Below are 21,441 nucleotides of genomic sequence, written 5' to 3'. Positions count from 1 at the left end.
AGGAGACTAGTAATGCCTGCACTGAGCACTACTATGCAGCTAGTAGAGATAACTAGTAATCCCATGTACAATTATAGAGCAGATTCCATACATGCACCTAATCATACAAGGTCAGGCAATGTAGCATTATCTCCAATCACGCTCTGTAACATTATCCATCTCCTGCTTCTATAAAGATCATTTCTCTGCTGTGCCTGAGTGACTTTAATTAAAAGGGACTAGAAGATGGCTAAATGAATATTGACCCTGAAGCAGGATTTATTGTGAGAGCAGGAATCACCCTGTCATCTGCACAACAAAACAGATAGACAATATATAATGTGTATGGTATGTATAAGTGTGTAACAGTGCAGTCAGGTGAGGGAGGATAGCAGATATATACAGGTGTCACATATCACATTACTCAGCGCAGTCTCCTATATACAGACTCAGGAGCACACAGATATACAGGTGTCACATATCACATTACTCAGCGCAGTCTCCTATATACAGACTCAGGAGCACACATATATACAGGTGTCACATATCACATTACTCAGCGCAGTCTCTAATATACAGACTCAGGAGCACACAGATATACAGGTGTCACATATCACATTACTCAGCACAGTCTCCCATATACAGACTCAGGAGCACACAGATATACAGGTGTCACATATCACATTACTCAGCGCAGTCTCCCATATACAGACACAGGTGTCACATATCACATTACTCAGCGCAGTCTCCTATATACAGACTCAGGAGCACACAGATATACAGGTGTCACATATCACATTACACTGCGCAGTTTCCCATATACAGACTCAGGAGCACACAGATATACAGGTGTCACATATCACATTACTCAGCGCAGTCTCCCATATACAGACTCAGGAGCACACAGATATACAGGTGTCACATATCACATTACTCAGCGCAGTCTCCTATATACAGACTCAGGAGCACACAGATATACAGGTGTCACATATCACATTACTCAGCACAGTCTCCCATATACAGACTCAGGAGCACACAGATATACAGGTGTCACATATCACATTACTCAGCGCAGTCTCCTATATACAGATTCAGGAGCACACAGATATACAGGTGTCACATATCACATTACTAAGCACAGCCTCCTATATACAGACTCAGGAGCACACAGATATACAGGTGTCACATATCACATTACTCAGCGCAGTCTCCTATATACAGACTCAGGAGCACACAGATATACAGGTGTCATATAACTCAGCGCAGTCTCCCCTATACAGACTCAGGAGCACACAGATATACAGGGGTCACATATCACATTACTCAGCGCAGTCTCCCATATACAGACTCAGGAGCACACAAATATACAGGGGTCACATATCACATTACTCAGCGCAGTCTCCCATATACAGACTCAGGAGCAAACAGATATACAGGTGTCACATTACTCAGCACAGTCTCCTATATACAGACTCAGGAGCACACAGATATACAGGTGTCACATATCACATTACTCAGCTCAGTCTCCTATATACAGGAGCACACAGATATACAGGTGTCACATATCACATTACTCAGCACAGTCTCCTATATACAGACTCAGGAGCACACAGATATACAGGTGTCACATATCACATTACTCAGCGCAGTCTCATATATACAGACTCAGGAGCACACAGATATACAGGTGTCACATATCACATTACTCAGCTCAGTCTCCTATATACAGGAGCACACAGATATACAGGTGTCACATATCACATTACTCAGCTCAGTCTCCTATATACAGACTCAGGTGCACACGAATATACAGGTGTCACATATCACATTACTCAGCGCAGTCTCCCATATACAGACTCAGGAGCACACAGATATACAGGTGTCACATATCACATTACTCAGCGCAGTCTCCATATACAGACTCAGGAGCACACAGATATACAGGTGTCAAATATCACATTACTCAGCGCAGTCTCCCATATACAGACTCAGGAGCACACAGATATACAGGTGTCACATATCACATTACTCAGCGCAGCCTCCCATATACAGACTCAGGACCTTACAGATATACAGGTGTCACATATCACATTACTCAGCGCAGTCTCCCATATACAGACTCAGGAGCACACAGATATACAGGTGTCACATATCACATTACTCAGCGCAGTCTCCCATATACAGACTCAGGAGCACACAGATATACAGGTGTCACATATCACATTACTCAGCGCAGTCTCCTATATACAGACTCAGGAGCACACAGATATACAAGTGTCACATATCACATTACTCAGCGCAGTCTCCATATACAGACTCAGGAGCACACAGATATACAGGTGTCACATATCACATTACTCAGCGCAGTCTCCATATACAGACTCAGGAGCACACAGATATACAGGTGTCACATTACTCAGCACAGTCTCCTATATACAGACTCAGGAGCTCACAGATATACAGGTGTCACATATCACATTACTCAGCGCAGTCTCCTATATACAGACTCAGGAGCACACAGATATACAGGTGTCACATATCACATTACTCAGCGCAGTCTCCTATATACAGACTCAGGAGCACACAGATATACAGGTGTCACATTACTCAGCGCAGTCTCCCATATACAGACTCAGGAGCACACAGATATACAGGTGTCACATATCACATTACTCAGCGCAGTCTCCTATATACAGACTCAGGAGCACACAGATATACAGGTGTCACATATCATATTACTCAGCGCAGTCTCCCATATACAGACTCAGGAGCACACAGATATACAGGTGTCACCTATCACATTACTCAGCGCAGTCTCCCATATACACTCAGGAGCACACAGATATACAGGTGTCACATATTACATTACTCAGCGCAGTCTCCTATATACAGACTCAGGAGCACACAGATATACAGGTGTCACATATCACATTACTCAGCGCAGTCTCCCATATACAGACTCAGGAGCACACAGATATACAGGTGTCACATTACTCAGCACAGTCTCCTATATACAGACTCAGGAGCACACAGATATACAGGTGTCACATATCACATTACTCAGCAGTCTCCTATATACAGACTCAGGAGCACACAGATATACAGGTGTCACATATCACATTACTCAGCGCAGTCTCCCATATACAGACTCAGGAGCACACAGATATACAGGTGTCACACATCACATTACTCAGCACAGTCTCCATATAAAGAATCAGGAGCACACAGATATACAGGTATCACATATCACATTACTCAGCAGTCTCCTATATACAGACTCAGGAGCACACAGATATACAGGTGTCACATATCACATTACTCAGCGCAGTCTCCTATATACAGACTCAGGAGCACACAGATATACAGGTGTCACATATTACATTACTCAGCGCAGTCTCCCATATACAGACTCAGGAGCACACAGATATACAGGTGTCACATATCACATTAGTCAGCACAGTCTCCCATATACAGACTCATGAGCACACAGATATACAGGTGTCACATATCACATTACTCAGCACAGTCTCCATATAAAGAATCAGGAGCACAGAGATATACAGGTGTCACATATCACATTACTCAGCGCAGTCTCCTATATACAGACTCAGGAGCACACAGATATACAGGTGTCACATATCACATTACTCAGCGCAGTCACCCATATACAGACTCAGGAGCACACAGATATACAGGTGTCACATATCACATTACTCAGCACAGTCTCCCATATACAGACTCATGAGCACACAGATATACAGGTGTCACATATCACATTACTCAGCACAGTCTCCATATAAAGAATCAGGAGCACAGAGATATACAGGTGTCACATATCACATTACTCAGCGCAGTCTCCCATATACAGACTCAGGAGCACACAGATATACAGGTGTCACATATCACATTACTCAGCACAGTCTCCCATATACAGACTCATGAGCACACAGATATACAGGTGTCACATATCACATTACTCAGCACAGTCTCCATATAAAGAATCAGGAGCACAGAGATATACAGGTGTCACATATCACATTACTCAGCGCAGTCTCCCATATACAGACTCAGGAGCACACAGATATACAGGTGTCACATATCACATTACTCAGCGCAGTCTCCCATATACAGACTCAGGAGCACACAGATATACAGGTGTCACATATCACATTACTCAGCGTAGTCTCTAATATACAGACTCAGGAGCACACAGATATACAGGTGTCACATATCACATTACTCAGCACAGTCTCCCATATACAGACTCAGGAGCACACAGATATACAGGTGTCACATATCACATTACTCAGCGCAGTCTCCCATATACAGACACAGGTGTCACATATCACATTACTCAGCGCAGTCTCCTATATACAGACTCAGGAGCACACAGATATACAGGTGTCACATATCACATTACTCAGCACAGTCTCCCATATACAGACTCAGGAGCACACAGATATACAGGTGTCACATATCACATTACTCAGCGCAGTCTCCTATATACAGATTCAGGAGCACACAGATATACAGGTGTCACATATCACATTACTAAGCACAGCCTCCTATATACAGACTCAGGAGCACACAGATATACAGGGGTCACATATCACATTACTCAGCGCAGTCTCCCATATACAGACTCAGGAGCACACAGATATACAGGGGTCACACATCACATTACTCAGCGCAGTCTCCCATATACAGACTCAGGAGCAAACAGATATACAGGTGTCACATTACTCAGCACAGTCTCCTATATACAGACTCAGGAGCACACAGATATACAGGTGTCACATATCACATTACTCAGCTCAGTCTCCTATATACAGGAGCACACAGATATACAGGTGTCACATATCACATTACTCAGCACAGTCTCCTATATACAGACTCAGGAGCACACAGATATACAGGTGTCACATATCACATTACTCAGCGCAGTCTCCTATATACAGACTCAGGAGCACACAGATATACAGGTGTCACATATCACATTACTCAGCTCAGTCTCCTATATACAGACTCAGGAGCACACAGATATACAGGTGTCACATATCACATTACTCAGCGCAGCCTCCCATATACAGACTCAGGACCTTACAGATATACAGGTGTCACCTATCACATTACTCAGCGCAGTCTCCCATATACAGACTCAGGAGCACACAGATATACAGGTGTCACATATCACATTACTCAGCGCAGTCTCCCATATACAGACTCAGGAGCACACAGATATACAGGTGTCACATATCACATTACTCAGCGCAGTCTCCTATATACAGACTCAGGAGCACACAGATATACAAGTGTCACATATCACATTACTCAGCGCAGTCTCCATATACAGACTCAGGAGCACACAGATATACAGGTGTCACATTACTCAGCACAGTCTCCTATATACAGACTCAGGAGCTCACAGATATACAGAGGTCACATATCACATTACTCAGCGCAGTCTCCTATATACAGACTCAGGAGCACACAGATATACAGGTGTCACATGTCACATTACTCAGCGCAGTCTCCCATATACAGACTCAGGAGCACACAGATATACAGGTGTCACATATCACATTACTCAGCACAGTCTCCTATATACAGACTCAGGAGCACACAGATATACAGGTGTCACATATCACATTACTCAGCAGTCTCCTATATACAGACTCAGGAGCACACAGATATACAGGTATCACATATCACATTACTCAGCGCAGTCTCCCATATACAGACTCAGGAGCACACAGATATACAGGTGTCACATATCACATTACTCAGCGCAGTCTCCTATATACAGACTCAGGAGCACACAGATATACAGGTGTCACATTACTCAGCGCAGTCTCCCATATACAGACTCAGGAGCACACAGATATACAGGTGTCACATATCACATTACTCAGCGCAGTCTCCTATATACAGACTCAGGAGCACACAGATATACAGGTGTCACATATCATATTACTCAGCGCAGTCTCCCATATACAGACTCAGGAGCACACAGATATACAGGTGTCACCTATCACATTACTCAGCGCAGTCTCCCATATACACTCAGGAGCACACAGATATACAGGTGTCACATATTACATTACTCAGCGCAGTCTCCTATATACAGACTCAGGAGCACACAGATATACAGGTGTCACATATCACATTACTCAGCGCAGTCTCCCATATACAGACTCAGGAGCACACAGATATACAGGTGTCACATTACTCAGCACAGTCTCCTATATACAGACTCAGGAGCACACAGATATACAGGTGTCACATATCACATTACTCAGCAGTCTCCTATATACAGACTCAGGAGCACACAGATATACAGGTGTCACATATCACATTACTCAGCGCAGTCTCCCATATACAGACTCAGGAGCACACAGATATACAGGTGTCACACATCACATTACTCAGCACAGTCTCCATATAAAGAATCAGGAGCACACAGATATACAGGTATCACATATCACATTACTCAGCAGTCTCCTATATACAGACTCAGGAGCACACAGATATACAGGTGTCACATATCACATTACTCAGCGCAGTCTCCTATATACAGACTCAGGAGCACACAGATATACAGGTGTCACATATTACATTACTCAGCGCAGTCTCCTATATACAGACTCAGGAGCACACAGATATACAGGTGTCACATATCACATTACTCAGCGCAGTCACCCATATACAGACTCAGGAGCACACAGATATACAGGTGTCACATATCACATTACTCAGCACAGTCTCCCATATACAGACTCATGAGCACACAGATATACAGGTGTCACATATCACATTACTCAGCACAGTCTCCATATAAAGAATCAGGAGCACAGAGATATACAGGTGTCACATATCACATTACTCAGCGCAGTCTCCCATATACAGACTCAGGAGCACACAGATATACAGGTGTCACATATCACATTACTCAGCACAGTCTCCCATATACAGACTCATGAGCACACAGATATACAGGTGTCACATATCACATTACTCAGCACAGTCTCCATATAAAGAATCAGGAGCACAGAGATATACAGGTGTCACATATCACATTACTCAGCACAGTCTCCATATAAAGAATCAGGAGCACACAGATATACAGGTGTCACATATCACATTACTCAGCACAGTCTCCCATATACAGACTCAGGAGCACACAGATATACAGGTGTCACATATCACATTACTCAGCACAGTCTCCATATAAAGAATCAGGAGCACAGAGATATACAGGTGTCACATATCACATTACTCAGCGCAGTCTCCCATATACAGACTCAGGAGCACACAGATATACAGGTGTCACATATCACATTACTCAGCACAGTCTCCATATAAAGAATCAGGAGCACAGAGATATACAGGTGTCACATATCACATTACTCAGCACAGTCTCCATATAAAGAATCAGGAGAACACAGATATACAGGTGTCACATATCACATTACTCAGCACAGTCTCCCATATACAGACTCAGGAGCACACAGATATACAGGTGTCACATATCACATTACTCAGCACAGTCTCCTATATACAGACTCAGGAGCACACAGATATACAGGTGTCACATATCACATTACTCAGCGCAGTCTCCTATATATACAGACTCAGGAGCACACATATATACAGGTGTCACATATCCCATTACTCAGCACAGTCTCCCATATACAGACTCAGGAGCACACAGATATACAGGTGTCACATATCACATTACTCAGTGCAGTCTCCCATATACAGACTCAGGAGCACACAGATATACAGGTGTCACATATCACATTACTCAGCAGTCTCCTATATACAGACTCAGGAGCACACAGATATACAGGTGTCACACATCACATTACTCAGCGCAGTCTCCTATATACAGACTCAGGAGCACACAGATATACAGGTGTCACATATCACATTACTCAGCACAGTCTCCCATATACAGACTCAGGAGCACACAGATATACAGGTGTCACATATCACATTACTCAGCGCAGTCTCCCATATACAGGCACAGGTGTCACATATCACATTACTCAGCGCAGTCTCCTATATACAGACTCAGGAGCACACAGATATACAGGTGTCACATATCACATTACTCAGCACAGTCTCCCATATACAGACTCAGGAGCACACAGATATACAGGTGTCACATATCACATTACTCAGCACAGTCTCCCATATACAGGCACAGGTGTCACATATCACATTACTCAGCGCAGTCTCCTATATACAGACTCAGGAGCACACAGATATACAGGTGTCACATATCACATTACTCAGCGCAGTCTCCCATATACAGACTCAGGAGCACACAGATATACAGGTGTCACATATCACATAACTCAGGGCAGTCTCCCATATACAGACTCAGGAGCACACAGATATACAGGTGTCACATATCACATTACTGAGCACAGTCCCCTATATACAGACTCAGGAGCACACAGATATACAGGTGTCACATATCACATTACTCAGCGCAGTCTCCCATATACAGACTCAGGAGCACACAGATATACAGGTGTCACATATCACATTACTCAGCGCAGCCTCCCATATACAGACTCAGGACCTTACAGATATACAGGTGTCACATATCACATTACTCAGCGCAGTCTCCCATATACAGACTCAGGAGCACACAGATATACAGGTGTCACATATCACATTACTCAGCGCAGTCTCCCATATACAGACTCAGGAGCACACAGATATACAGGTGTCACATATCACATTACTCAGCGCAGTCTCCTATATACAGACTCAGGAGCACACAGATATACAGGTGTCACATATCACATTACTCAGCGCAGTCTCCATATACAGACTCAGGAGCACACAGATATACAGGTGTCACATTACTCAGCACAGTCTCCTATATACAGACTCAGGAGCTCACAGATATACAGAGGTCACATATCACATTACTCAGCGCAGTCTCCTATATACAGACTCAGGAGCACACAGATATACAGGTGTCACATGTCACATTACTCAGCGCAGTCTCCCATATACAGACTCAGGAGCACACAGATATACAGGTGTAACATATCACATTACTCAGCACAGTCTCCTATATACAGACTCAGGAGCACACAGATATACAGGTGTCACATATCACATTACTCAGCAGTCTCCTATATACAGACTCAGGAGCACACAGATATACAGGTGTCACATATCACATTACTCAGCGCAGTCTCCTATATACAGACTCAGGAGCACACAGATATACAGGTGTCACATATCACATTACTCAGCGCAGTCTCCTATATACAGACTCAGGAGCACACAGATATACAGGTGTCACATTACTCAGCGCAGTCTCCCATATACAGACTCAGGAGCACACAGATATACAGGTGTCACATAGCACATTACTCAGCGCAGTCTCCCATATACAGACTCAGAAGCACACAGATATACAGGTGTCACATATCACATTACTCAGCGCAGTCTCCTATATACAGACTCAGGAGCACACAGATATACAGGTGTCACATATCATATTACTCAGCGCAGTCTCCCATATACAGACTCAGGAGCACACAGATATACAGGTGTCACCTATCACATTACTCAGCGCAGTCTCCCATATACAGACTCAGGAGCACACAGATATACAGGTGTCACATATTACATTACTCAGCGCAGTCTCCTATATACAGACTCAGGAGCACACAGATATACAGGTGTCACATATCACATTACTCAGCGCAGTCTCCCATATACAGACTCAGGAGCACACAGATATACAGGTGTCACATATCACATTACTCAGTGCAGTCTCCCATATACAGACTCAGGAGCACACAGATATACAGGTGTCACATATCACATTACTCAGCAGTCTCCTATATACAGACTCAGGAGCACACAGATATACAGGTGTCACATATCACATTACTCAGCGCAGTCTCCATATACAGACTCAGGAGCACACAGATATACAGGTGTCACATATCACATTACTCAGCCCAGTCTCCCATATACAGACTCAGGAGCACACAGATATACAGGTGTCACATATCACATTACTCAGCGCAGTCTCCATATACAGACTCAGGAGCACACAGATATACAGGTGTCACATATCACATTACTCAGCGCAGTCTCCCATATACAGACTCAGGAGCACACAGATATACAGGTGTCACATATCACATTACTCAGCGCAGTCTCCATATACAGACTCAGGAGCACACAGATATACAGGTGTCACATATCACATTACTCAGCGCAGTCTCCTATATACAGACTCAGGAGCACACAGATATACAGGTGTCACATATCACATTACTCAGCGCAGTCTCCTATATACAGACTCAGGAGCACACAGATATACAGGTGTCACATATCACATTACTCAGCGCAGTCTCCCATATACAGACTCAGGAGCACACAGATATACAGGTGTCACATATCACATTACTCAGCCCAGTCTCCCATATACAGACTCAGGAGCACACAGATATACAGGTGTCACATATCACATTACTCAGCGCAGTCTCCCATATACAGACTCAGGAGCACACAGATATACAGGTGTCACCTATCACATTACTCAGCGCAGTCTCCTATATACAGACTCAGGAGCACACAGATATACAGGTGTCACATATCACATTACTCAGCGCAGTCTCCCATATACAGACTCAGGAGCACACAGATATACAGGTGTCACATATCACATTACTCAGCGCAGTCTCCCATATACAGACTCAGGAGCACACAGATATACAGGTGTCACATATCACATTACTCAGCGCAGTCTCCCATATACAGACTCAGGAGCACACAGATATACAGGTGTCACATATCACATTACTCAGCGCAGTCTCCCATATACAGACTCAGGAGCACACAGATATACAGGTGTCACATATCACATTACTCAGCGCAGTCTCCTATATACAGACTCAGGAGCACACAGATATACAGGTGTCACATATCACATTACTCAGCGCAGTCTCCCATATACAGACTCAGGAGCACACAGATATACAGGTGTCACATATCACATTACTCAGCGCAGTCTCCCATATACAGACTCAGGAGCACACAGATATACAGGTGTCACACATCACATTACTCAGCGCAGTCTCCTATATACAGACTCAGGAGCACACAGATATACAGATGTCACATATCACATTACTCAGCGCAGTCTCCCATATACAGACTCAGGAGCACACAGATATACAGGTGTCACATATCACATTACTCAGCGCAGTCTCCCATATACAGACTCAGGAGCACACAGATATACAGGTGTCACATATCACATTACTCAGCGCAGTCTCCCATATACAGACTCAGGAGCACACAGATATACAGGTGTCACATATCACATTACACAGCGCAGTCTCCTATATACAGACTCGGGAGCACGTCCAGCGCTAACAGCGGAATTGGCAGCTCACTCACACCAGGTATGCTGCGCGGCGTATTGAGGTTAGATGTATGAGGACACGGGTGTAGTGTGTGTTGAGGTGGATATTATCCCTTACACAGGTATGTTGTGTATGGGTCATTATACTCTATACATACAACACGTAAATATATAATAAGTAGGGCGTGGCGCTTACCTTACATATGGTCAGCTCCGAGGTATCTGTGGGGAAGATATAATGATGTCATATTATGTTTTATAATGTATAACAGAAAACACCATTTAATCTTATATGTTAGTGTGTTTATCCCTATCTGCCCTTCATCTCCGGGGTGTATCCCTATCTGCCCCTCATCTCAGGGGTGTATCCCTATCTGCCCCTCATCTCAGGGGTGTATCCCTATCTGCCCCTCATCCCCGGGGTGTATCCCTACCTGCCCTTCTTCTCCGGGGTGTATCCCTACCTGCCCTTCTTCTCCGGGGTTTATCCCTACCTGCCCTTCTTCTCCGGGGTTTATCCCTACCTGCCCTTCTTCTCCGGGGTGTATCCCTATCAGCCCTTCATCTCCGGGGTGTATCCCTATCAGCCCTTCATCTCCGGGGTGTATCCCTACCTGCCCTTCTTCTCCGGGGTTTATCCCTATCTGCCCTTCTTCTCCGGGGTTTATCCCTATCTGCCCTTCTTCTCCGGGGTTTATCCCTTACTGCCCTTCTTCTCCGGGGTTTATCCCTATCTGCCCTTCTTCTCCGGGGTTTATCCCTATCTGCCCTTCTTCTCCGGGGTTTATCCCTATCTGCCCTTCTTCTCCGGGGTGTATCCCTATCTGCCCTTCTTCTCCGGGGTGTATCCCTATCTGCCCTTCTTCTCCGGGGTGTATCCCTATCTGCCCTTCTTCTCCGGGGTGTATCCCTATCAGCCCTTCATCTCCGGGGTGTATCCCTATCAGCCCTTCATCTCCGGGGTGTATCCCTATCAGCCCTTCATCTCCGGGGTGTATCCCTATCTGCCCCTCATCTCCGGGGTGTATCCCTATCTGCCCCTCATCTCAGGGGTGTATCCCTATCTGCCCCTCATCTCAGGGGTGTATCCCTATCTGCCCCTCATCCCCGGGGTGTATCCCTACCTGCCCTTCTTCTCCGGGGTGTATCCCTACCTGCCCTTCTTCTCCGGGGTGTATCCCTACCTGCCCTTCTTCTCCGGGGTGTATCCCTACCTACCCTTCTTCTCCGGGGTTTATCCCTATCTGCCCTTCTTCTCCGGGGTTTATCCCTATCTGCCCTTCTTCTCCGGGGTGTATCCCTACCTGCCCTTCTTCTCCGGGGTGTATCCCTATCAGCCCTTCATCTCCGGGGTGTATCCCTATCTGCCCTTCATCTCTGGGTGTATGAGAAGAAAAATGCATGGGGGGATGAGGATGCACAGGAGGATGGGAAGGACGACGCATGGGGGGGGATGAGGATGCACAGGAGGATGAGAAGGACGACGCATGGGGGGATGAGGATGGGAAGGACGAAGCATGGGGGGGATGAGGATACAGGAGTTATGAGAAGGACGATGCATGGGGGGAGGAGGATGCACTGGAGGATGGGAAGGACGAAGCATGGGGGGATGAGAAGGATACAGGAGGCATGAGAAGGACGATGCATGGAGGGATGAGGATGCACTGGAGGATGGGAAGGACGATGCATGGGGGGATGAGGAGGATACAGGAGTTATGAGAAGGACGATGCATGGGGGGATGAGGATGCACTGGAGGATGGGAAGGACGAAGCATGGGGGGATGAGGAGGATACAGAAGTTATGAGAAGGACGATGCATGGAGGGATGAGGATGCACTGGATGATGGGAAGGACGATGCATGGGGGGATGAGGATGCACTGGATGATGGGAAGGACGATGCACGGGGGGATGAGGATGCACTGGAGGATGGGAAGGACGAAGCATGGGGGGGGATGAGGAGGATACAGGAGGCATGAGAAGGACGATGCATGGGGGGATGAGGATGCACTGGATGATGGGAAGGACGATGCATGGGGGGATGAGGAGGATACAGGAGACATGAGAAGGACGACGCATGGGGGGGATGAGGCTGCACTGGAGGATGGGAAGGACGAAGGATGGGGGGATGAGGAGGATACAGGAGGCATGAGAAGGACGATGCATGGGGGGATGAGGATGCACTGGAGGATGGGAAGGACGACGCATGGGGGGATGAGGATGGGAAGGACGAAGCATGGGGGGATGAGGAGGATACAGGAGGCATGAGAAGGACGATGCATGGGGGGATGAGGATGCACTGGAGGATGGGAAGGACGATGCATTGGGGGGGATGAGGATGCACTGGAGGATGGGAAGAACGAAGCATGGGGGGGATGAGGATGCACTGGAGGATGGGAAGAACGAAGCATGGGGGGGATGAGGATGCACTGGAGGATGGGAAGAACGGAGCATGGGGGATGAGGATGCACTGGAGGATGGGAAGGACGATGCATGGGGGGATGAGGAGGATACAGGAGGCATGAGAAGGGCGATGCACGGGGGGGATGAGGATGCACTGTAGGATGGGAAGGACGAAGCATGCGGGGATGAGGAGGATACAGGAGGCATGAGAATGGCGATGCATGGGGGGGAAGAGAAGGACATGGGGCTGAAAATGATAGAGTGGGGGGAGCAGGGTAAGGGGTAAGTTTAATGTTTCCATGGAAATAGGCTCCTGTATTTATAGTACATTATAGTCAGCAGTAGTACGGGTAACATGTAACAAGAGGTATAGAGACAGCGCACACACCTGGTAATTACCAAATTCTTGGACTATAGAACTAATTATACTATACTATTGTATATCCCAAAACCTGGTAGTTTTGGACAATAGAACATTAATACCCAGGAGTATTATACAGTGGATGAGCCAGCTACTGACAGATCGCCCCCCGCCTCTAGATCCCATGCTTCTCAGGGGCGGCTCATTCACTTACTTAGAACCAGACTTCATCTCACAGACCCATGGAGGTCATCTGATCCAACAGAGAGGTCTAACACCCACCACTCCATGGTTCACTGTTCTTACTCCCAAACTGACTATATCCCGATATCAGAGGAACTGGTGACTCGCCGCTTTCAGACATACAGTCAGGTCCATAAATATTGGGACATTGACAGAATTTTCAGATTTTGGCCTCGATTCACCACCACAATGGTTTTGAAATGAAACAAACAAGATGTGCTTTACCTGCAGACTTTCAGATTTAATTTGAGGGTAATTACATCCAAATCGGGTGAACGGTGTAGGAATTACAACAGTTTCAATATGTGCCTCCCACTTTTTAAGGGGCCAAAAGTAATGGGACCAAAGCTACATACACACACAACGATTTAGTTAATGAACGATTTTAGTAAACGATTTTCTCCCTTGAAAAAATGAACTAAAATCGTTTACTAAAGTTGTTCATTTACTATGTTCATTTAAATGTAATGAACGATTTTTTAGAACTATAAACGATTTTTGCATATTCCCTTACTGAAAATCGTTGAGTTGACAAGTCTGACTGAACTACAAACGTGAACGCGCATGAACGAAAATCGTTCATCGTTTGACTCAGAAAGTGAACGATTTTTACACGATAATTGTTCAAAAAATCGTTGTGTGTGTATGCACCTTATCAACTCAAAAGCCATTTCATGGACATGTGTGGGCTATTCCCTCGTCATTTCATTATCAATTAAGCAGGTAAAAGGTCTGGAGTTGATTCTAGGTGTGACATTTGCATTTGGAATCAGTTGCTGTCAACTCTCAATATGAGATCCAAAGAGCTGTCACTATCAGTGAAGCAAGCCACCATTAGGCTGAAAAATCAAAACAAACCCATCAGAGAAATAGCAAAAACATTAGGTGTGGCCAAATCAACTGTTTGGAACATTCTTAAAAAGAAAGAACGCACCGGAGAGCTCAGCAACACCAAAAGACCCGGAAGACCACGGAAAACAACTGTGGTGGATGACAGAAGAATTATTTCCCTGGTGAAGAAAAACCCCTTCACAATAGTTGGCCAAATCAAGAACACTCTCCAGGAGGTAGGTGTATATGTGTCAAAGTCAACAATCAAGAGAAGACTTCACAAGAGTGAATATAGAGGGTTCACCACAAGATGCAAACCATTGGTGAGCCACAAAAACAGGAAGACCAGATTAGAGTTTGCCAAACAACATCTAAAAAAGCCATTACAGTTCTGGAACAACATCCTATGGACAGATGAGACAAAGCTCAACTTGTACCAGAGTGATGGGAAGAGAAGAGAAGGAAAGGAACTGCTCATGATCCAAAACATACCACCTCATCTGTGAAGCATGGTGGTGGTAGTGTCATGGCGTGGGCATGTATGGCTGCCAATGGAACTGGTTCCCTTGTATTTATTGATGATGTGACTGCTGACAAAAGCAGCAGAATGGATTCTGAAGTGTTTCGGGCAATATTATATGCTCATATTCAGACAAATGCTTCAGAACTCATTGGACGGCGCTTCACAGTGCAGATGGACAATGACCCGAAGCATACTGGAAAAGCAACCAAAGAGTTTTTTAAGGCTAAAAAGTGGAATGTTATGCAATGGCCAAGTCAATCCCCTGACCTGAATCTGATTGAGCATGCATTTCACTTGATGAAGACAATACTGAAGGGAAAATGCCCCAAGAATAAGCAGGAACTGAAGACATTTGCAGTAGAGGCCTGGCAGAGCATCACCATGGATGAAACCCAGCGTCTGGTGATGTCTATGCGTTCCAGACTTCAGGCTGTAATTGCCTGCAAAGGATTTGCAACAAATTATTAAAAAGTGAAAGTTAGATTTAGGATTGTTTAGTTTGTCCCATTACTTTTGGTCCCTTAAAAAGTGGGAGGCACATATAGAAACCGTTGTAATTCCTACACCGTTCACCTGATTTGGATGTAATTACCCTCAAATTAAATCTGAAAGTCTGCAGGTAAAGCACATCTTGTTTGTTTCATTTCAAAGCCATTGTGGTGGTGACTAGAGGCCAAAATATGAAAATTCTGTCAATGTCCAAATATTTATGGACCTGACTGTACATACACAACCACACTCCTGTCCTTCTGCTTGGTCATCCTCATCTCCATCACCTTGATCGCATATGGTGCATTCTACACTATTTGGCTATATCTATTGATTTTAAGGCCTACTTGGCGTAATTATGTTGATGACAATCTGCGGATGACTCTGTGCTCTTTAGGGACGCCTCTAAGGCTGTAATGCATGGCCATATCCGTTGGACAAGGCAATTGTTGGAAAATGATTTAGTATCACAGCCCAAACAGGACATTGAATTTGTCAAACACAAATATTATCAATGGGACAATAAGGCATGTAAATTTCTGCCCTCCCCCATCATAAATCCTTAGGTTATTACCACATTTTTCAGTCTCACCTTGCCCCTGGTCTACTTGAATTGTACAAAACTATACACAGAACGGACCCTTAACAAAGCTTTTATGACCTTGATCCTTACACCGGACAAGGACCCACAGCAATTAGCATCTAATAGACCCATCAGCGGGGATCTGTGTAGATTCTTCAAGCCGTCAGGGGCATTTGCACAGCTATTGTCGTAGAAGTTGCAGGCTCACACACCCCCATAGTCCACTGTTAAGATGCTCATAAAGAAATTGATATGGTCCGGTGGCCCCATTTGTTCAGGATGTTGGAGATGAGGGAGTTTGACCGACTGATCAGATATCTCTACAGTAATCCCTCCACCTCTCTGCTTCTGAATGGTCTGGAAGGCTCCACATTTTCTCTGGAAAGACCTGTCACAGTTGCCCACTCGCTCCCTAGTGTTCTAACTGGCTTTGGACCCTCCAAGACTGGCATACCATTGAAGGGATTAGGGTTGGTTAGTGGGGGGATTAAGATGACTGCTTTTTTTATATCCTATATACAAAATTCATTAGACTGTTTGTTTGTCTGTCTGGTTATGCATTCGGACTCCCCTGCACCGTTTGAAATGGAACCAACGCAAGGTGGTCCAGTTAGGTCCTGGCCAGGTTTTAGGGGGTTAGAGTCTCGGTCGGACCCCCCATTGGTGCACACTGGACAGAACTTTGACCCTGGGAGCCTGTTCTGAACCTTCCACTGGGTGAATTTGGCCGAAAAATTCACAGAGTGGTAACATTGGATCCCGGAAGACATACTACGGGGTTGAGGCCCCTGTCGGACCTCCCGTTGGTGTACGTGGGGCAGAACATTAATTTGGGGATGCTGGTCAGAACTTTGACCCAGGGAGCCTGCCACTAGATGGATTTGGACGTCAGCATATAATAAAACTTAACAACGTAAAGATTTAAACCTGGGCAACTCCGGTTACTTCAGTTAGTATTTTGATATATAGTGAACCCAGAACATTCCCTCTCCCTGATTCTGAATTGTCGTCTCCATATCAGGATGTACAATAAATGCAGATTAGTCTCTGCCCATGATGCTCCCTGGGAGGAGGGCATGCCCCTGTCAGGACAATCATCTCTGTGTGAGAGGGGTCAGACTAGCCTCCTCTGTTTGGGCATTATTTTATCCAGCCACCTGTCTGAATTGTAGAAATGCAATGTTACAGCGGCCAATGATGTGAATGGCCGGGACCACCTCCTCCTCCTCCTCTCCTACTAGAGACAATATCTTTTCCCCGTATGGTGCCCCTTCTGCAATCGTTACCCATTCTCCTCACCAGAGCTGATATACAGGAGATCAATACTTTGTTTCGCAAGTTTATTTGGCAGGGTGGAAGGTCGCATATTAGAGATTATGCCAGCCTGAATCAGGAGGCAGAATACATTTTTCAGACGTACTAGCGTATAATCACGCAGCGCTATTGTGATACTTACGTGATAAGTTACATCACAAAAGCACCTGCGCCAAAGCTTTCTGGGAGATGTGGCCTTGCCTGGCTTTCTCCACCAACGTGACCAGGAGATCACAGACAATATTAAAGCTAATCTATTGCTATGGACCACCCGAAAACTATGGTATATACTTTGTCACTAAGGGAGTCTCCGTGCCATCCATTCCCTACATATGCTCCAATTACAGAACCCCTGGGAAGCGACAGGTGTCACAAGCACACGTTCTCTGGTCAATGTGCCCTGTAAACGCACTGTGACCTCCGCTGAGTATGAGACCTTATGCCTTGGAGTTTCTACAATCACAATTCAATGTCAGATCTGTCATACGCCATTTCTGTGATGTGTACAGGAGCAATCCGATACTGCAGCCACCGCCTAACCAAAGTGTCCACACACTATACATTCCCTATATACATACTGTGATGTGTACAGGAGCAATCCGATACTACAGCCACCTCCTAACCAAAATGTCCACTCACTATACATTCCCTATATACATACTGTGATGTGTACAGGAGCAATCCGATACTGCAGCCACCGCCTAACCAAAGTGTCCACTCACTATACATTCCCTATATACATACTGTGATGTGTACAGGAGCAATCCGATACTACAGCCACCTCCTAACCAAAGTGTCCACTCACTATACATTCCCTATATACATACTGTGATGTGTACAGGAGCAATCTGATACTACAGCCACCTCCTAACCAAAGTGTCCACTCACTATACATTCCCTATATACATACTGTGATGTGTACAGGAGCAATCCGATACTACAGCCACCGCCTAACCAAAGTGTCCACAAACTATACATTCCCTATATACATACTGTGATGTGTACAGGAGCAATCCTTTACTACAGCCACCTCCTAACCAAAGTGTCCACTCACTATACATTCCCTATATACATACTGTGATGTGTACAGGAGCAATCCGATACTGCAGCCACCTCCTAACCAAAGTGTCCACTCACTATACATTCCCTATATACATTCTGTGATGTGTACAGGAGCAATCCGATACTGCAGCCACCTCCTAACCAAAGGGCTGTGTCCACTCACTATACATTCCCTATATACATACTGTGATGTGTACAGGAGCAATCCTTTACTACAGCCACCTCCTAACCAAAGTGTCCACTCACTATACATTCCCTATATACATACTGTGATGTGTACAGGAGCAATCCGATACTACAGCCACCTCCTAACCAAAGTGTCCACTCACTATACATTCCCTATATACATACTGTGATGTGTACAGGAGCAATCCGATACTACAGCCACCTCCTAACCAAAGTGTCCACACACTATACATTCCCTATATACATACTGTGATGTGTACAGGAGCAATCCGATACTGCAGCCACCGCCTAACCAAAGTGTCCACACACTATACATTCCCTATATACATACTGTGATGTGTACAGGAGCAATCCGATACTGCAGCCACCGCCTAACCAAAGTGTCCACTCACTATACATTCCCTATATACATACTGTGACTTCCCTGACTATCCCTACGCAGGAGCGCGCTCTACAGCCTTCCCCATCCCTCTGGGGCAGTATATGTACACTGAGCTGTTCCTTACTATAAACCATTATACGGACAATCCCGTATGGGTATCTTCACACCCCACAAATGGCCAAAAAGTGACCGGCCAGAGGCGGCTTTCCACTGTCTGTCGGATTATCCATTACATAAATATATTTTTGGCATCTTCTTAAACGATGTGCAGAACACCCCATGCTATACACACAATGTACCCCCTGATACACACACACACACACTGTGTACCCCCTGATACACACGGTGTACGCCGATATACACACACACTATGTACCCCCCGATACACACACACTATGTACCCCCCGATACACACACACTATGTACCCCCCGATACACACACACACACTATGTACACCCCGATACACACACACACACACACACTATGTACACCCCGATACACACACACACTATGTACACCCCGATACACACACACACACACACTATGTACACCCCGATACACACACACACTATGTACCCCCCGATACACACACACACACTATGTACACCCCGATACACACACTATGTACCTCCTGATATACACACACTATGTACCTCCTGATACACACACTATGTACCTCCTGATACACACACTATGTACCCCCTGATACACACACTATGTACCTCCTGATATACACACTATGTACCTCCTGATATACACTATGTACCTCCTGATACACACACTATGTACCCCCTGATATACACACACTATGTACCCCCTGACATACACACACTATGTAACCCCTGATATACACTATGTACCCCCTGATACACACACACTATGTACCCCCTGATATACACACACTATGTACCCCCTGACATACACACACTATGTAACCCCTGATATACACTATGTACCCCCTGATACACACACACTATGTACCTCCTGATATACACACTATGTACCTCCTGATATACACTATGTACCTCCTGATACACACACTATGTACCCCCTGATATACACACACTATGTACCCCCTGACATACACACACTATGTAACCCCTGATATACACTATGTACCCCCTGATACACACACACTATGTACCCCCTGATATACACACACTATGTACCCCCTGACATACACACACTATGTAACCCCTGATATACACTATGTACCCCCTGATACACACACACTATGTACCTCCTGATATACACACTATGTGACCCCTGATATACCCACACACTATGTAACCCCTGATATACACACACACTATGTAACCCCTGATATACACTATGTACCCCCTGATACACACACTATGTATCCTTGCTCCTGAGTGGGTTATATTGGGCATCTTTAGTCCCATCAGTATATAGCTATCACCTGCACTGCGGGGAGGAAAACAATCTGCAGAGCTGGATACACAGAGCCCCCCCCTCAGGTACATTTGTTCTCTGATAGATATCATCTGCTTGGAGCAGACTGGGCAGAGACGCTCTGGAGGAAGGAAAAGCAGACGCCCCCTATTACTAAAGCCCCAAATTAAAGGAGTCCACAACCACACATCATGGTATGAACATGGTAACATCATGTAACCTGAGGAAACGCCAGCACCACATATTATTACCTGTAACATCAT

At 45.3% G+C, this 21,441-nt stretch overlaps 1 protein-coding gene across 1 annotated transcript in view; it reads right to left on the bottom strand.

The window, feature by feature from the left end:
- LOC148436086 (general transcription factor 3C polypeptide 2-like) overlaps nucleotides 1-21,441 on the bottom strand; it is a gene marked incomplete at its 3' end in the record, with an annotated part of 85,897 nt that overhangs the window by 6,173 nt on the left and 58,283 nt on the right. The window contains exon 11 of the mRNA XM_088465354.1: nucleotides 11,586-11,611. Within this exon, the coding sequence (XP_088321480.1) occupies nucleotides 11,586-11,611 (26 nt within the window). The remainder of the gene's footprint in view (nucleotides 1-11,585; nucleotides 11,612-21,441) is intronic.

The sequence above is a fragment of the Taudactylus pleione genome, unplaced genomic scaffold (genome assembly GCF_031769625.1).
Source record: "Taudactylus pleione unplaced genomic scaffold, aTauple2 ptg001966l, whole genome shotgun sequence".
NCBI classification, from domain to species: Eukaryota; Metazoa; Chordata; class Amphibia; order Anura; family Myobatrachidae; genus Taudactylus; species Taudactylus pleione.
Note: the sequence above shows the minus strand (reverse complement) of the source record. Positions and strands in the feature narration are given on the sequence as shown.